This window comes from Bombina bombina, chromosome 5 (assembly GCF_027579735.1).
Source record: "Bombina bombina isolate aBomBom1 chromosome 5, aBomBom1.pri, whole genome shotgun sequence".
Lineage (NCBI taxonomy): Eukaryota > Metazoa > Chordata > Amphibia > Anura > Bombinatoridae > Bombina > Bombina bombina.
In genome coordinates, this window is record NC_069503.1 from 739,180,944 (window position 1) to 739,200,694 (window position 19,751).

General features: G+C 36.4%; 1 protein-coding gene across 1 annotated transcript in view; it reads left to right on the plus strand.

The window, feature by feature from the left end:
* CDKAL1 (CDK5 regulatory subunit associated protein 1 like 1) overlaps positions 1-19,751 on the plus strand; it is a 2,417,072-nt gene that overhangs the window by 2,052,540 nt on the left and 344,781 nt on the right. The window contains exon 13 of the mRNA XM_053714792.1: positions 15,400-15,462. Within this exon, the coding sequence (XP_053570767.1) occupies positions 15,400-15,462 (63 nt within the window). The remainder of the gene's footprint in view (positions 1-15,399; positions 15,463-19,751) is intronic.

Here is a 19,751-nt window from a genome sequence, read left to right on the forward strand (position 1 = left end):
GTTGGATCATCAACACCAGAAAGGAAGAGAAAAAATCCAACATGTGATAAAGACAAAAGGAAAACACACAGAGGCTGCAGAGGTGGTGTAAAGACAAAAAAAGCTAATCAAATCAAGATGAACACTGAAGAAAAGGAAGTGACAAATGGCATATTTAATTTAAGCTCGTATGAACTTAATAAGGATGAAAAAACAATCCTGAACCTTGGACTTTCATTTGCTCCATCAAGGAGTTTTAATAAATTTGATACTTTTGTGAATACGAAAGAATTTATTAGGAAGTTAACCCTGAAGAGATTCTTCCGTAAAGCTGACATAGAAAATATTGGAGAGAATCAAAGAAGGAATGAGAACCCAGATCCAATAGAAGAATATATACACACCGAACTTAAACCAAAATCACGCTTTTATCCTATAAGCAGTAAAGGAACAGCCATAGAAGCTTTCGAAACTGTGGTATGCAAGGAGATTAAGGAGATACAATCGAATAGATTAAGATCTAGAAAGCAAAACCTATCAAGGAAACAACGTGAAACCATCAAAAAGCTCGAAAATAACGCGAGCTTAACAATTAAGCCCGCGGACAAAGGAGGCGGGATCGTTGTGATGAACAGGGATAATTATGAGGCTGAAAACAAACGGATTCTGAGCGACACCAGTACATATGAAGAACTAAAAGGAAATCCAACGGAAATATACGCCAAAGAACTCATGGAGCTGTTGAAAGAAGCAAACGAAGAGGGTATACTCAATGACAAAGAGTTTAACTACCTAAATGTAAAGTATCCAGTTATACCGATACTATATCACTTACCAAAGATCCATAAATCGTTGACCAAACCCCCCGGAAGACCAATTATCTCTGGAATAGGATCTCTGAGTAGCAACCTATCAGAGTACGTGGACAAACATCTACAAAAAGTAGTCAGAACACTACCCTCATACCTGAGGGATTCAACGCAGGTTCTGAACGTTATAGAAGATCTACCCTGGAAAGAGGGTTATATACTGGCATCATGTGACGTGGTATCATTGTACACAAGTATCCCACATGAGGAGGGCATTGATGCTGTAAAATTCTTTTTAGATAAGGAACCTGATATGAGACCAAAACAAAGTAAATTTATACTGGACAGTATCCAGTACATCCTGACGCATAATTTTTTTAACAATGGGGGAAAATTCTATCGTCAAACTTGTGGAACAGCCATGGGGACCAGGTTCGCGCCTAGTTATGCAAATCTCTACATGGGAAAATGGGAGAAAATATTCTGGGACTCATGTCCAGCTAGCGCGGACCTGGTCCTCTATCGGCGATATATAGATGATATAATTATAATATGGAAGGGTACTTTGGAAGATCTGATGTTCACAATTGATGTCATGAACCAAAACACAATGAACCTTAAATTTACATTCGAATGGAGCTACTCCGCGCTGACATTCTTAGATTTAAGAATCGAAGTGAAGAAAGGGAGATTGGAAACCTCTACGCATTTTAAAAGCGTAGATAGTAACAATTATGTCCACAGAGAAAGCTGTCACCACATTAAATGGAAGAACAACATCCCAAAGGGGCAATTGTTACGAATGAAAAAGAACTGCTCCAACCCCTCTAAATGGGAAGAACAAGCCTCAATAATCAAAGAAAAATTCATAGAGAGGGGATACGATAAAGAAATGCTGGACCAGAAGCTAAGTGAAGTAAGAAGAACAGAAAGAAAAGAACTAACGAAATATAAAGATAAAATCAAAAAGAATTTTATGGAGGATGATTACAACATAGCAATGATAACCGAATACAGTGATAATAAACAGATTATAGAAAACATCTTTCGGAAACATTGGTCATTATTGAGAGATGATGACATAATAGGAGACAAATTGCCAGAACACCCGAGATTTATATACAGAAAAACAAAAAATCTGAAAACCAGACTGGCACCAAGCCTCCAAAAGAAAAAGAAGGGAGGAACACAGGATATACACGGAGAGATGATAAAAGGGTTCTTTCCCTGCCACACTTGCAAAGCGTGTAAATGCGGTACTAAAACATCCAAATTTATCTCCCATAACACTAAAGAGGAATTCAGAATAAAAGAGATGATACGCTGCCAAGACAAGGGTATAATATATTTGTTACAATGCCCGTGCGGACTCCAGTACGTTGGACAAACGTCAAGAGCCCTCAGAGAAAGAATTCGTGAACACCTGTTGATGATAGAAAAATTGAACATGGACACACCGCTTTACCAACACTTTACAACTAAACACAATGGAAATACCAAAGCATTGAAATACATAGGAATACAAAAAGTTGTGAAAAACTGGAGGGGTGGTAACTTTGAGAAACTGCTCCTGACCAATGAATCCAAATGGATTTTTCAAATCGACTGCCTATATCCAAGAGGTCTTAATAATAAAGAAGACCTCTCACACTTATTGAACTCCTAGGCAAAAAGATGAGTAGTGCAAACAGAACAGAGGCCTGTGTATAGTAAGTTTAAAGTGTTGCGGTCAACAAACATCAATGAATGTTATGAAGGACATATAGAAGACCCGGTCTTTGTGACTCCGGTCATTAATCTCTGAATTTCCCCCTCCCTGAATTTCCTCCTCCTCATATACTGAAGCAAGAGAGAAGAATTCCTAAAGACACTCAAGATCCAGCTTATATATAAAAAACTGGAAGATACCCCTCTCTATTATAAGTTAAATGTAGTCTCATATGGTGTTTTCTCCCCTATATTGGGGAAAGACAACTCTTGTTGATGACAAGCTGAAGGATCTGTATTAAATGATCCCTATGAAAGGCCGAAAAAAGACTCCCTACAGTCTAATTACAGCCAGGTGATAGAAGTGTTCCCTATGACTCCTAAGCTAGGGTATTTAAGACCCTATGATTCCTAAGCTAGGGTACTTAAGACCTACCTTAGAGTACCCTCAATCTATTTTGAGCAATTGAATCCTCTGAATTTATACAAAAGTACCCCTATTCTATTTTTAGCAATTGAATCTTTAAAAGCTTATACAGGAATGCCATAGAATACAAGCCCCTCTGAAGTATATAGATGATACATATATACGCAAATAGCGAATTTTCAATCTCTTAGAATTTTTTCTGTCAAACTACATACAACCATAGTCTGCACGCAGTCATCAAGTAACAATTTTCGATTAGTCGATTAAACAAACACTCTCATGAAATTAACACTCTCATGTACATACATGCTGATCCAAGAAATTGGTAAAATATATATAACGACCTAACGTTTACCAATAAGAAACTTAATAGCCTCGATCTCCTTAATGATAAAAACGTATCCCCAAAATCTCTCATCCTAGTTATTATGGTAATAGAAGTAGAAGCTGACAATAGTATATATAGTTGTAAATATAAATCTTTAAGATGTGTTTTATACAAATATATAAGTTCTTATAATAATTCTTAAGCAACTATGTTTATATATCTTATCAAAGATAACCAGAAGGCTCCTAAACGATTCCACCTCTCTGAGCTAACTAAAATTAGTTAGCACCAAATAGAACTAGCCTTTGAATAAAAGATTCAAATCAATGAGAAAAGATTACCTCCTATATATTAGTATCCCATGAGAAAAAGATCTTAAAGTAATAAGAAGAAAACTGTTACTCATATTGCATTCACTCATATATTGGTTATGTAATTACTCACAAATCCTTAAAGAATTTGTACCAACAAAGGAAAGACTATAATGCCACTCTCCCTTCTTAATGTTACACATAGATAGACACTCGAAGAAATAGATTTATTTAAAATTATATTTTTTATTATTACAAAAAATTTTTTTCACATTTAAAAACATTCTTTCCATCTCTGTATGCATTAAAAAAAAAAAAAAAAAAAAAAAAAAAAAAAAATTTCTATATAACAAAAGGATGTGCGAACTGAAAATTGTAATAACTAAACAGATTCAAAGCGCCAAAAAGACCAATAAAATGGCATAAAAGGCGAGGTCTGAGTAGCGCACTTTCCCTCCATTTGAATGAATGAGACCGGAAGTGTTTGAACTGAAACTCCGGAAGTAATGTACACACGAACACTCTGATTCCAGCTACAAAGAATCCCATCATACCAACTGGTACCATAAGCCAGTACTAAGACAAGTGAGATCTAAATAAAGACTCTGATAAGATCAAAAACACACATTTTTTTAAATAAGAATAGATCGAGAAACCGGAAGTAATAAACAAACACTTCCGGGTCACATTTAAACAACTAGCTATATAAGAGCTCTGGAAATACATGATACCAGTCTTGATAAAGGTCTAGCACAGACCGAAACGCGTCGACTGGTGAGTTTTATTTCAATTTGTTATAAGATTAAGAAAACTATCTGCACTATTGTATATTTATTTTTTAGGTATCGTTGAAACTAGAGAGGACTAGGACTTCCGGTTTCTATACTCCAACTCGGCTTCGGCTGCAGAACCATCACGCTAATATTAGCAGAAGGTTTCAAAATTTATTTTTCTATTTTGATGGATTGACTGTTCATTACAGGAACGCTTATACTAGCAGAGTTTTTTAAAATAACTTATCTGCTGTTGGATTGACTGTTCATTTATTGTTTTTTTACCTTTTACACAGTGGCCACTGTTTTTTTTTAATCATTTGGTTTGCTCTTAATTTCAAGGGTTCTTCACATTTGTTCATTTGCCTGTTTTGCGTTTTCATTTTTTATATGATTATTTTCTGAACACAACTAAGGGGTTCCACAGTGTTCACAGAGTTTATATATTTGTTTGTTAGTTTTACCGTAATTATTTCACGCCATTAATTACAGTTCAACGTTGCTCACATTATCACAGATTGTGATTTCTGTTTTCTAATTTGCTTTGATGTCCCACGCTATTTTTATTATCTAGTGTGCCTTTTTTTATTTTCATCTGTATTTTAGTTTGCTACCACCACGCACAAGTTGTACCACTCACGAACATTTATCACCATCACTGTTTTGGACAACTATACAAGTCAGATAAATTATGAGGATATATCTCACATCATATACATCTTATATGCTGCTATAACTAGCAGAACCATCCTACACTGCTGTAACCAGCAGATTCAATCTATCTATACCTAGATTTCTGTTTGATGTTTGTATATAAAGATTTTCCAAACATCAAGGTTTGCTAACATAGGCTGTTATAAGAACGGCATTTATTGTATGTCACACACGCCACAGCAATTAGCAAAGCAATTCTGATTTCATTTAATTTTGAAAGTAATATCTTGCTACACCACATAGACGTCTTTTAGAACACGACACATGTTCCACCTTTTTTAATTCAGATATTGCCAATGGGAAACTAGGCAATACGAGTGTTTTATTCTAGCCACTGATCAAGGCTAGTATTTAAATTTCGGTCTTTTTTATGCAGTTTTAATATCTGTCACTTGTTTTTATCTGTTTTTATTTCTGTATGAATAAAATGTATTTGTTATAAGATCGTGATTTTCACTATCATTGGCTCAGACCCAGCCTTCATTTGGCGCTTTGGCAACCTCTATTATTTTCTAAACTGCTCTTTGACTACTAGGAGTCATATTTCCAAAGCTAAGGTCTTTTTCTAGGTAGGCGCTTAGTGTTTCCCATCACATACGATAATTTTCCACTCCTAGTCACACATAGCTGCCAACCTTTTATCCTGTTTATAATTGCTACTATCATGGAAGGCTTACGCAATATAAGGGAAGACATTAATTTAAGAATAGTGACAAATAAAACAAACCTTAATATTAGCACAGAAGAGGAGGATACTATTGATGTTCAGTTGATATTCAGAGAATTGGAGAAATTACTGATTACAGAAGTAAAATACAAGGCAGAAATATCTTTTCTGCAGAAATGTCTAGAATTGGACATTGTACCCAAAGGTCTTTTGGTGCATAAAGAATGCGCGTTCCCTCTTTCAGATAGTATTGCTGAAAAATGGAGACAGGTGCTAATTGAAACTTCCAAAAAATTAATAGAACTAATTATTGAATACAGATCATTGTTAACATCAAACATAGATCTAGAAATAAAGGAAGATGAGGAAATCATCCTTAATCTAGAGAATTCAGGGCCGGAATGTAAGGATATAATAGAAAGGAAAGAAAATCTAATTAAGAAAGTTAGTAAGATTAAAGAGGATGTGATACAAAAGAAAACTAAAAAATTGATGAAAGAGCTTAATAATAAAGAAGAAGAAAGTAACCAAATAACAGAGGATAAAAGTATATCAATAGAGAACATGAATCGAGAAGAAACTGATATTGAACAGACTACTGACCCCATTTCAAATAGGAGAATTGTAATTGATGAGGGTCCAGATCAGAGAGAGGTTACCTTCGAAAGGTTTCAGAATAAGCGACTTTTGAACAGAGATCCACATACTGATAATAGACATAGAGAATATGACTCAAGGCACCCATACAAACACCACCCCCATGTAAATAGACATAACACATATGGGGACAAACGGGGCTTCTATGGAAGGCAATACTTCAATCAGAGATGGGACAGGGGACAGCAATATGATGGGAGGAATAGAGACAATTATTATAATAACTGGCAATCAGAAAGGAGAAACAGAGGAGATTACTCCAACTACTGGAACAGAGAAAGGAGATATGAAGAACACAGTGGAAGGTCTGACTATCATGGGCCAGTGTATGATACAAGAAGAAGGAATGATGACTTCGGATATGGAGGCCATCGACAACAGCCAGAAAGAGGATATTACCAAGAAGAAAATAGATATCACTACGAATTGACCCCAATTAAGAGGAGAAACTTTCAAGATTCGTCGAGGACTCGAAATAGAGTCTATGAAAACTATGGAGAAGGGATGAATCCATATGAAACTCCAGGGGAATATAGGAGAAATACTAGAAAAAAGGACGAAAGGGAGGGAAGAAAGGAGAAAGAATCTAAAAAGGTCGAAGAAGGAAAAGACTGTAAAAAAGGAAGAGAAACGGACATAAGAACACCAAACTCAACTACACCAATGACAATACAGTCAAGTACCTCTAGGGCTACATCTGGACCTTTTTTAGGGTTGGATCATCAACACCAGAAAGGAAGAGAAAAAATCCAACATGTGATAAAGACAAAAGGAAAACACACAGAGGCTGCAGAGGTGGTGTAAAGACAAAAAAAGCTAATCAAATCAAGATGAACACTGAAGAAAAGGAAGTGACAAATGGCATATTTAATTTAAGCTCGTATGAACTTAATAAGGATGAAAAAACAATCCTGAACCTTGGACTTTCATTTGCTCCATCAAGGAGTTTTAATAAATTTGATACTTTTGTGAATACGAAAGAATTTATTAGGAAGTTAACCCTGAAGAGATTCTTCCGTAAAGCTGACATAGAAAATATTGGAGAGAATCAAAGAAGGAATGAGAACCCAGATCCAATAGAAGAATATATACACACCGAACTTAAACCAAAATCACGCTTTTATCCTATAAGCAGTAAAGGAACAGCCATAGAAGCTTTCGAAACTGTGGTATGCAAGGAGATTAAGGAGATACAATCGAATAGATTAAGATCTAGAAAGCAAAACCTATCAAGGAAACAACGTGAAACCATCAAAAAGCTCGAAAATAACGCGAGCTTAACAATTAAGCCCGCGGACAAAGGAGGCGGGATCGTTGTGATGAACAGGGATAATTATGAGGCTGAAAACAAACGGATTCTGAGCGACACCAGTACATATGAAGAACTAAAAGGAAATCCAACGGAAATATACGCCAAAGAACTCATGGAGCTGTTGAAAGAAGCAAACGAAGAGGGTATACTCAATGACAAAGAGTTTAACTACCTAAATGTAAAGTATCCAGTTATACCGATACTATATCACTTACCAAAGATCCATAAATCGTTGACCAAACCCCCCGGAAGACCAATTATCTCTGGAATAGGATCTCTGAGTAGCAACCTATCAGAGTACGTGGACAAACATCTACAAAAAGTAGTCAGAACACTACCCTCATACCTGAGGGATTCAACGCAGGTTCTGAACGTTATAGAAGATCTACCCTGGAAAGAGGGTTATATACTGGCATCATGTGACGTGGTATCATTGTACACAAGTATCCCACATGAGGAGGGCATTGATGCTGTAAAATTCTTTTTAGATAAGGAACCTGATATGAGACCAAAACAAAGTAAATTTATACTGGACAGTATCCAGTACATCCTGACGCATAATTTTTTTAACAATGGGGGAAAATTCTATCGTCAAACTTGTGGAACAGCCATGGGGACCAGGTTCGCGCCTAGTTATGCAAATCTCTACATGGGAAAATGGGAGAAAATATTCTGGGACTCATGTCCAGCTAGCGCGGACCTGGTCCTCTATCGGCGATATATAGATGATATAATTATAATATGGAAGGGTACTTTGGAAGATCTGATGTTCACAATTGATGTCATGAACCAAAACACAATGAACCTTAAATTTACATTCGAATGGAGCTACTCCGCGCTGACATTCTTAGATTTAAGAATCGAAGTGAAGAAAGGGAGATTGGAAACCTCTACGCATTTTAAAAGCGTAGATAGTAACAATTATGTCCACAGAGAAAGCTGTCACCACATTAAATGGAAGAACAACATCCCAAAGGGGCAATTGTTACGAATGAAAAAGAACTGCTCCAACCCCTCTAAATGGGAAGAACAAGCCTCAATAATCAAAGAAAAATTCATAGAGAGGGGATACGATAAAGAAATGCTGGACCAGAAGCTAAGTGAAGTAAGAAGAACAGAAAGAAAAGAACTAACGAAATATAAAGATAAAATCAAAAAGAATTTTATGGAGGATGATTACAACATAGCAATGATAACCGAATACAGTGATAATAAACAGATTATAGAAAACATCTTTCGGAAACATTGGTCATTATTGAGAGATGATGACATAATAGGAGACAAATTGCCAGAACACCCGAGATTTATATACAGAAAAACAAAAAATCTGAAAACCAGACTGGCACCAAGCCTCCAAAAGAAAAAGAAGGGAGGAACACAGGATATACATGGAGAGATGATAAAAGGGTTCTTTCCCTGCCACACTTGCAAAGCGTGTAAATGCGGTACTAAAACATCCAAATTTATCTCCCATAACACTAAAGAGGAATTCAGAATAAAAGAGATGATACGCTGCCAAGACAAGGGTATAATATATTTGTTACAATGCCCGTGCGGACTCCAGTACGTTGGACAAACGTCAAGAGCCCTCAGAGAAAGAATTCGTGAACACCTGTTGATGATAGAAAAATTGAACATGGACACACCGCTTTACCAACACTTTACAACTAAACACAATGGAAATACCAAAGCATTGAAATACATAGGAATACAAAAAGTTGTGAAAAACTGGAGGGGTGGTAACTTTGAGAAACTGCTCCTGACCAATGAATCCAAATGGATTTTTCAAATCGACTGCCTATATCCAAGAGGTCTTAATAATAAAGAAGACCTCTCACACTTATTGAACTCCTAGGCAAAAAGATGAGTAGTGCAAACAGAACAGAGGCCTGTGTATAGTAAGTTTAAAGTGTTGCGGTCAACAAACATCAATGAATGTTATGAAGGACATATAGAAGACCCGGTCTTTGTGACTCCGGTCATTAATCTCTGAATTTCCCCCTCCCTGAATTTCCTCCTCCTCATATACTGAAGCAAGAGAGAAGAATTCCTAAAGACACTCAAGATCCAGCTTATATATAAAAAACTGGAAGATACCCCTCTCTATTATAAGTTAAATGTAGTCTCATATGGTGTTTTCTCCCCTATATTGGGGAAAGACAACTCTTGTTGATGACAAGCTGAAGGATCTGTATTAAATGATCCCTATGAAAGGCCGAAAAAAGACTCCCTACAGTCTAATTACAGCCAGGTGATAGAAGTGTTCCCTATGACTCCTAAGCTAGGGTATTTAAGACCCTATGATTCCTAAGCTAGGGTACTTAAGACCTACCTTAGAGTACCCTCAATCTATTTTGAGCAATTGAATCCTCTGAATTTATACAAAAGTACCCCTATTCTATTTTTAGCAATTGAATCTTTAAAAGCTTATACAGGAATGCCATAGAATACAAGCCCCTCTGAAGTATATAGATGATACATATATACGCAAATAGCGAATTTTCAATCTCTTAGAATTTTTTCTGTCAAACTACATACAACCATAGTCTGCACGCAGTCATCAAGTAACAATTTTCGATTAGTCGATTAAACAAACACTCTCATGAAATTAACACTCTCATGTACATACATGCTGATCCAAGAAATTGGTAAAATATATATAACGACCTAACGTTTACCAATAAGAAACTTAATAGCCTCGATCTCCTTAATGATAAAAACGTATCCCCAAAATCTCTCATCCTAGTTATTATGGTAATAGAAGTAGAAGCTGACAATAGTATATATAGTTGTAAATATAAATCTTTAAGATGTGTTTTATACAAATATATAAGTTCTTATAATAATTCTTAAGCAACTATGTTTATATATCTTATCAAAGATAACCAGAAGGCTCCTAAACGATTCCACCTCTCTGAGCTAACTAAAATTAGTTAGCACCAAATAGAACTAGCCTTTGAATAAAAGATTCAAATCAATGAGAAAAGATTACCTCCTATATATTAGTATCCCATGAGAAAAAGATCTTAAAGTAATAAGAAGAAAACTGTTACTCATATTGCATTCACTCATATATTGGTTATGTAATTACTCACAAATCCTTAAAGAATTTGTACCAACAAAGGAAAGACTATAATGCCACTCTCCCTTCTTAATGTTACACATAGATAGACACTCGAAGAAATAGATTTCTTTAAAATTATATTTTTTATTATTACAAAAAATTTTTTGCACATTTAAAAACATTCTTTCCATCTCTGTATGCATTAAAAAAAAAAAAAAAAAAAAAAAAAAAAATTTTATATATAACAAAAGGATGTGCGAACTGAAAATTGTAATAAAAAAAAAGATTCAAAGCGCCAAAAAGACCAATAAAATGGCATAAAAGGCGAGGTCTGAGTAGCGCACTTTCCCTCCATTTGAATGAATGAGACCGGAAGTGTTTGAACTGAAACTCCGGAAGTAATGTACACACGAACACTCTGATTCCAACTACAAAGAATCCCATCATACCAACTGGTACCATAAGCCAGTACTAAGACAAGTGAGATCTAAATAAAGACTCTGATAAGATCAAAAACACACATTTTTTTAAATAAGAATAGATCGAGAAACCGGAAGTAATAAACAAACACTTCCGGGTCACATTTAAACAACTAGCTATATAAGAGCTCTGGAAATACATGATACCAGTCTTGATAAAGGTCTAGCACAGACCGAAACGCGTCGACTGGTGAGTTTTATTTCAATTTGTTATAAGATTAAGAAAACTATCTGCACTATTGTATATTTATTTTTTAGGTATCGTTGAAACTAGAGAGGACTAGGACTTCCGGTTTCTATACTCCAACTCGGCTTCGGCTGCAGAACCATCACGCTAATATTAGCAGAAGGTTTCAAAATTTATTTTTCTATTTTGATGGATTGACTGTTCATTACAGGAACGCTTATACTAGCAGAGTTTTTTAAAATAACTTATCTGCTGTTGGATTGACTGTTCATTTATTGTTTTTTTACCTTTTACACAGTGGCCACTGTTTTTTTTTTAATCATTTGGTTTGCTCTTAATTTCAAGGGTTCTTCACATTTGTTCATTTGCCTGTTTTGCGTTTTCATTTTTTATATGATTATTTTCTGAACACAACTAAGGGGTTCCACAGTGTTCACAGAGTTTATATATTTGTTTGTTAGTTTTACCGTAATTATTTCACGCCATTAATTACAGTTCAACGTTGCTCACATTATCACAGATTGTGATTTCTGTTTTCTAATTTGCTTTGATGTCCCACGCTATTTTTATTATCTAGTGTGCCTTTTTTTATTTTCATCTGTATTTTAGTTTGCTACCACCACGCACAAGTTGTACCACTCACGAACATTTATCACCATCACTGTTTTGGACAACTATACAAGTCAGATAAATTATGAGGATATATCTCACATCATATACATCTTATATGCTGCTATAACTAGCAGAACCATCCTACACTGCTGTAACCAGCAGATTCAATCTATCTATACCTAGATTTCTGTTTGATGTTTGTATATAAAGATTTTCCAAACATCAAGGTTTGCTAACATAGGCTGTTATAAGAACGGCATTTATTGTATGTCACACACGCCACAGCAATTAGCAAAGCAATTCTGATTTCATTTAATTTTGAAAGTAATATCTTGCTACACCACATAGACGTCTTTTAGAACACGACACATGTTCCACCTTTTTTAATTCAGATATTGCCAATGGGAAACTAGGCAATACGAGTGTTTTATTCTAGCCACTGATCAAGGCTAGTATTTAAATTTCGGTCTTTTTTATGCAGTTTTAATATCTGTCACTTGTTTTTATCTGTTTTTATTTCTGTATGAATAAAATGTATTTGTTATAAGATCGTGATTTTCACTATCATTGGCTCAGACCCAGCCTTCATTTGGCGCTTTGGCAACCTCTATTATAATTTACTCCTATTAGCAATTTTTCTTTGTTCTCTTGGTATCTTTATTTAAAAAGCAGGAATGTGATGCATAGGAGCCGGCCCATTTTTGGTTGTGAACCTGGGTTATGCTTGCTTATTTGTGGGTAAATGCAAGCCTCCAATAAGCAAGCACTATCCATGGTGCTGAACCTAAAATGGACTGGCTGCTAAGATTTACATTCCTGCTTTAAAAATAAAGCTAACAAGAGAACGAATAAAAATTGATAATAGGAGTAAATTAGAAAATTGCTTAAAATTTCATGCTCAATCTGAATCATGAAAGAAAAAAAAAATTACATTTACAGTCATCTCAAATAAGGGCTTACTTAAAGGAACATAAAACCCTCAAAAATTATTTCATGATTCAGATAGTGTAAAATTTTAAAAACTTTCCAGTTTAATTTGTTTATTTAATTTACTTTTTCTCTTAATATTGGGTTGAAAAGCAGGTAGGAAAGTGTAGGAGCTTGCTAGTGACTAGGACAATATATTGCAGCAGTTTTAGAACTGTTATACAGTTGCATGAACAGTAGGTGGCAGTAGTGTTTCCTGTCATGTACTGCTCCAGAAATGTAAATGTGAAATGAAAAGTAAGGCTGCTTGGAAAAGTAGCATCAGTTGAGTGTAACAAACTTGATTGTTTAAAAACTATCTTAGCAATGAATAGTAATCTATTTGTCCTTTTCTGAATATGCAGAAAACATAAGTCGAAATACTTTTTTTGGTTCTTAATATTCTAAGCTTTTCAACTTTACCCAGTTTTTATCCCTGGACAATATGGTCAACAGTCTTTAATAGTTGTTAAAAACCTTTCTCCACACCTGTCTAGAAATAGCTACTAGAGACTGTGTCCTGACTTAAAGGGAACCCAATTTGAACCCATTTTTTTCTGTCATGGTTCAGATAGAGCATGCAATTTTAATCAACATTCTAATTTACTTATATTATCAATTTTTCTTCGTTCTCTTGGTATCTTTTATTTGAAAAAGCAGGAATGCAAGCTTACAAGATGGCCCATCTTTTTTTCAGCACCTGGGTTTTGCTTGCTGATTGTGGCTAAATGTAGCCACCAATCAGCAGGCGCTATCCAGGATCTGAACCAAAAATGGGCCAGCACCTATGCTTACTGTACATTCCTGCTTTTTCAAATAAAGATACAAAGAGAATGAAGAAAATTGATAATAGGAGTAAATTGGAAAGTTGCTTAAAATTGCATTCTCTATCTGAACCATGACAGAAAAAAAGAGTTCAGTGTCCCTTTTAAGACATAAGAAAGGAAGGAAAGCTTAAAATTAAAAAAATAAAATAAAATGTAACGATATTTAAAAAATAATACAAATGTTACTCATTTGTTATTTAGCAACCAGTTAACACAATGCACAAAACTAAGAGTAAGAGGCTGCCAATCCAAGAGGCTGCTAATCCAAATTCTGAATATCCTAGGTGTATTTTTGCACAAATTTGTATTGAAAGAAAAACTAGTTTCATGTGCATAACAATTTGTATAAAGTCAGAATGCTTGGATTACTATAAAGATTAAAGCGTGCTGATTGTAGATATAATCCATGTGTTATTTATTCTAGTAACTTGGGTATTATATTTTATACTATATATAATAATTTAAAGGGATAGAAAGGTCAAAATTGAAATGTGCATAGAAGCATGTTTGCAATATACTTAGATTAGCAAAAATGCTTCTAGTATAAGTTATTTTTAGTTAGTTTTTCTGCAGCATATGCACATATCCTGCGGGGATTCAAACAGTACATACGTTTTTTTTCTTTTTTGTTTTGAGAACGTCCTTAAACTGAAAAGGGAAATAAGATTGAGTGTGCATGAGGCTCACTCCCTTGCCGGGCCCGGGACAGGCATACTGATTAGCTGTTGCAAACATTCAAACTCCTGAGATAAAAACGGTCAATAAAAACATAATTTGTTCATTGACCTGTTCCAGGAGAATTGGAGAGTCAAATGTTAATTCACAAATATCCCAAACTGTTAGTGAGTTTAATGGCACCATCTATACAGAAATCACTGTAGTAACAGGGCTTGATTACCCACTGCTCATGAGCCCAGTATACCAACGTTAAGTCTTTCCCAGGGTTTCCAAAGTGTAATAAACATGGAACCCGCCGCACAGACAGGACACAAAACTAAACCGGTGTGTGCGTTCGGCCTCACTCTGACGCCGGCTGTGTCCAATCATCATCGGCTTGTAGCTGTATGCTGTAAGGGCTCTCCCACATGCCTGTAAGCTTAGATGCAAGTCTCTGTTTGCTGTGCCCTTATGTGCTTTTGTTTTTTGTATCCGAATAAATGGATATTTTAACCTGATTGCTATTTGGAATAAGCTGAATATGCTGAATTTATTTTCATATACTGTGGGGCCTTGCCCCAGCATTCAGAGAGCTGCAGACGGTGTGTATTGCTTCTGTGTCATACAAGCCACGTGTGATGTTTAAATACCGATGCACGTTCCCTCACAGCATATGTGCGTATGCCACCGGAAAACAGTAATAACTTTTACTAGAAGCATTTTTCTGAATGCATGAATATCGCTGCTTTTACATTGGAATGCACCCATGCACATTTCAATTTCAACCTTTCTATCCCTTTAGTTGCCTTCATTATACACATTCTACATGATATGTGTTTAGTACTTTGTGTGCATATTTATCTGTTTAGATTTAATTTATGGACTAAAATATTTACTGATCAGAATATTTTTCTACATTCCAGAAAAAACAAAGAACAAAGGAACTATCCCATCTCTTTCATTCGTACAGCCCGTATGACCATAAGGTAGGAAAAAATGGGAGCTACATTGTCTAGATCTATGTCTAGATTTCTTTTTAAACTCATCATACCTTTATTATTATATGCACCTCTAGAGTGTGTATTTAACTAGAACATAAATGCCATTTTTTTCCAAATTAGTTTTGAAATGAGTGGACTTGTTGCAGCTTATTTGTTCCCTATAAACCAAAGAATTGTTAAATGGATTAATCTTTTTAGTATAACACTGATGGGCACTGTTCAAATGATTAGAAGCTTTATATTGTCTTGATACCTTGCTGATATTAAACAGTGTACTGTGTGAGATATGACTGTAGAATAAGCTTTTTGTGTGAAGATTATACTTTTTAATTATAAAATATAGATTAAACATAGTATAAAATAGCTACATTTAATATTCTTTTAAAAGCACTTAACTTGCATTAGAGGTGATATCGTTTCATTAAAGCAGGGTTCTTAAAGGGACTTGAAACCCAACATTTTTCTTTCATGATTTAGATAGAACATACAATTTTAAACAACTTTCCAATTTTCTTCCATTATTTCATTTACTTCCTGCTCTTGTTATACTTTGCTGAAAGGTTTATCTTGGAAAGCTCAGGAGCAGAAAATAACCTAGGTTCTAGCTGCTGATTGGTGGTTGCATATATATACTGATTGTCATTCGCTCACCCATGAGTTCAATTAGAAACTAGTAGTGCATTGATGCTCCTTCAACAAATGATACCAAGAGAATTAAACAAATTTTATAATAGAAGTAAACTGGAAAGTTGTTTAAAATGGCATGTTCCTACCTAAATCATCAAATAATTTGTTTGGGTTTCAAGTCCCTTTAAGCTTCCCTGGTCCCGATTGGCAGTCTGGTGAAGCCTATGTACTCTGACAAAACACCACACATTAGGAATTCACCTTTCAGCTGTCCAAAGACTGGTCACATGTGATCAAGTGATGGGTCTAATTATTACTGTGATTTCGAGTTTGTGATGAGTATCATCAATATTTTGAGATGTCTTCAACAACTATAATATGGTTTAAAAAGGTCTTATGTATTGTTGACAAAATCCCTCGTATTGCCAGTACCACGGTTTATTTACATTTTGGTAAGAGGATACTGAAAAATAAAGATGTATTTTTTATTCTCATCCAAGTTTACAGACCAAGTTAAAGGGACATAATACTTACAGTATATGCTAAATCAGTTGACAGCTATGCAGAATAACTATAAAAATCTGATCAGACAATATCACATGAACATCTCTATGTAAAAAGGAAGCTATTTTACCTCTCAATTTGAGCTCACAATGGAAAGTGCTCAGTAAACAGTTATCCTTAAGCTACGGCCAGCTGCAGATTGGGGTGGGGGAATATAGCCAATCAGCATCCTTAAATTATCTTTTTACTTGAGAGAAAATAATTTCCTTCCATAAGGCAGGGAGAGTCCACAACTTCATTCCTAACTGTTGGGAATACAACACTTGGCCACCAGGAGGAGGCAAAGACACCCAGCCAAAGGCTTAAATATCCCTCCCACTTCCCCTATCCCTTAGTCATTCTTTGCGTTTCGTCACTATAGGATGTGGCAGAGAAGTGTCAGAAGATTTGGATAGTCCTGTAATGGGTATGTTCCCTTCAAGAAAGAACTGGAGTTTTAAGTAATCATGTTAACCTCTCAGTGAGAGTATTGATGAAAGTTAGAGTCTGGAGATGCAGGGAAAGTTTTTCTGCAAAACCATCCAGACTGTCGCTAAAAGCTCCTGAGCAATCAGTGTTGACGAGTTTCACTGCTTGCTGTTACACACTCAAGTCCATGTCAGAAGCGCTGCTGCAAGACTGTCACACTTGAGAGGCTGTGTATGGATCCTGGAGGGTAAGACCGTTTTCTTCTTAAAAGGTGCACAGCTGCATTCATTACTTTTGGGAAATACAGAACCTGGCCACCAGGAGGAGGCAGACACCCCCCCCAGACAAAGGCTTAAATACCTCCCACACGTCCCTCATCCCCCAGTCATTCTTTGCCTTTCGTCACAAGAGGTTGGCAGAGAAGTGTCAGAAGTTCGAGATAGTCTCTCATGGAGGATAGTACTCTTCGCAATGGGACTGGAGTTTTAAGTAATACTGTCAGCCTCTCAGTGCTAATATGTTACCGTTGTATTGAAAATCAATAAAAATTATTATAACAAAAAAAAAGTTAGTCAGGAGATGCAGGGAGAGTTTTCCTGTGAACCCACCCCGACTCGTATTAAAAAGACACTGTACCCAAAAATTTTCTTTCATGATTCAGATTGAGCATGAAATTTTAAGCAACTTTCTAATTTACTCCTATTATCAAATTTTCTTCATTCTCTTGGTATCTTTATTTGAAATGCAAGAATGTAAGTTTAGATGCCGGCCCATTTTTGGTGAACAACCTGGGTTGTCCTTGCTGATTGGTGGATAAATTCATCCACCAATAAAAAGTGCTGTCCAGAGTACTGAAACCAAAAAAAAGCTTAGATGCCTTTTTTTTCAAATAATGATAGCAAGAGAACGAAGAAAAATTGATAATAGGAGTAAATTAGAAAGTTGCCTAAAATTGCATGCTCTTTCTGAATTACAAAAGAAAAAATTTGGGTTCAGTGTCCCTTTAACAGCTCCTTGATAATCAGTGTTGACGAGTTTCGCTGCCTACCTTTCTTCCTTCCTTTTTATTTTATTTCGATATGTGAATGTAATGTTAACTAAACAAGGTAGGGTCCGAGTGGGACTCCTTTTATCTTAATAAGGAATCATGGGTTAATATCTCCTGAGGGGGACTTTTTATCATGTTTGTTATATGGTTCCATCTGCAAATGTGTAGCTATATACTTAGGCTCTCTGCCTTTACGGAACATAACAGCCTTCTTTTAATGATGCAATCTTTCCAGATTGTGCGCCCTTTTCGTGACTGGCACAGTGGTTACGTTGTTTTTATTTCGGTATGCTGACTGTGTGCGACCGAGATAGTCTTGCTCGTGGGTTGTCTGGTTAACAGGAGGTGGTGAGTGCCCCAGCCATTGGGGGAGTTAAAGGGTGCCAGTTAGTTTTTTGTCATTTTTGTAATCCTAAGATTATGGAGGATTCTGATATGCGCAACATGGATGCCTGCGATATGGAAGTTGTGTCTTGTGATAAATATGAAATGGGCCGGGTAATCCATGTCCATCAGTTATGTTCCCATTCTAGAGTACTCTCTTCTCCCGAAGCAGGGAGCTTAGAGTGCATTGAGCCATCCGCCTCCGAGGTTTCCATTACCTGTGAAGCGAGTGCCCCAGTCCATTTCCAGGCTACGCAAGCAGGTGTCCCTATGGCCTATACTCCTCCGGAGGGTGGCTTGTTTCCTCCAGAGCTTACGGCACTGTCCTGCATGGCCATTTCTATGGCGCTGAATCATTTATATCTCCCAAGTGAAGTATTTCTAAGATACTGTCCGTGTTCCGTTAACTAGGGCCAGTTGAGCGTGGGATCGCAGGATTCAGTTCGGCCTTCTGGGAAAGCATTCGCCCCTGACGATTCATGGGCCCCTATCTCGGGGCCAGGGTCTTCAGTTGATCTGGCGGGGGATGATTTTGCCTTCCGTTATAGGCTAGCTCGCCTTCGTGTTCTTTTAAGACATGTTTTGGCAATGTTGGAGGATCCCAGTCCTAGCGGGCCGAGGGATCCGAGGCCTTAGAAGCTGGTTGGCAAAATGGGTATGACTTTGGGGATGAAGCCAATCTCCTTAACGTCGCCGTTTTTCTTTTTCTTAGTTTTTTTTGTTCCAATTCTGAGCTTGGCTGAATGGGGCTTTCATCTGCTGGTCCCGTTGTCGTCCTCATTCACCTTGGTCGTTCCCGCGATGGGTGTGGTCTTTTTTTGGGTGTGGCCTAATTAGTTTTTTTTCTTAAGCTCATGTCTGTTAGATTTCGTTTTTATGAACGTTCTCTGGAACCGATACTTGTGATTTAGGTCGCGTGGGCACTTTCTTGGAAGTTGTGCACTTGTTGAACAATAGAATTATGATTTTCTAGTTCATTTATCGATTTATCGATTCTTCTGGACAAATTTTATTGGACTTTGGGCAGTTCTAGAGCGTAGCAGGTACTGGTCAGATACTATTTCAGCTGTTACGAGAGTTCATGTCACCCTCGTGGTGCTGATTTATCCTGCTGGATTCTGAATGTCCTTTGGCCTATTCTATGGACTCCGGGCTCGGATCTTACCAAAGTATGAGGCCTGTTGTTTAGATACATCCCCTCCGTATGGAGGGTTATGAGTGCCAATCTAGGTTGGTTGTTCGA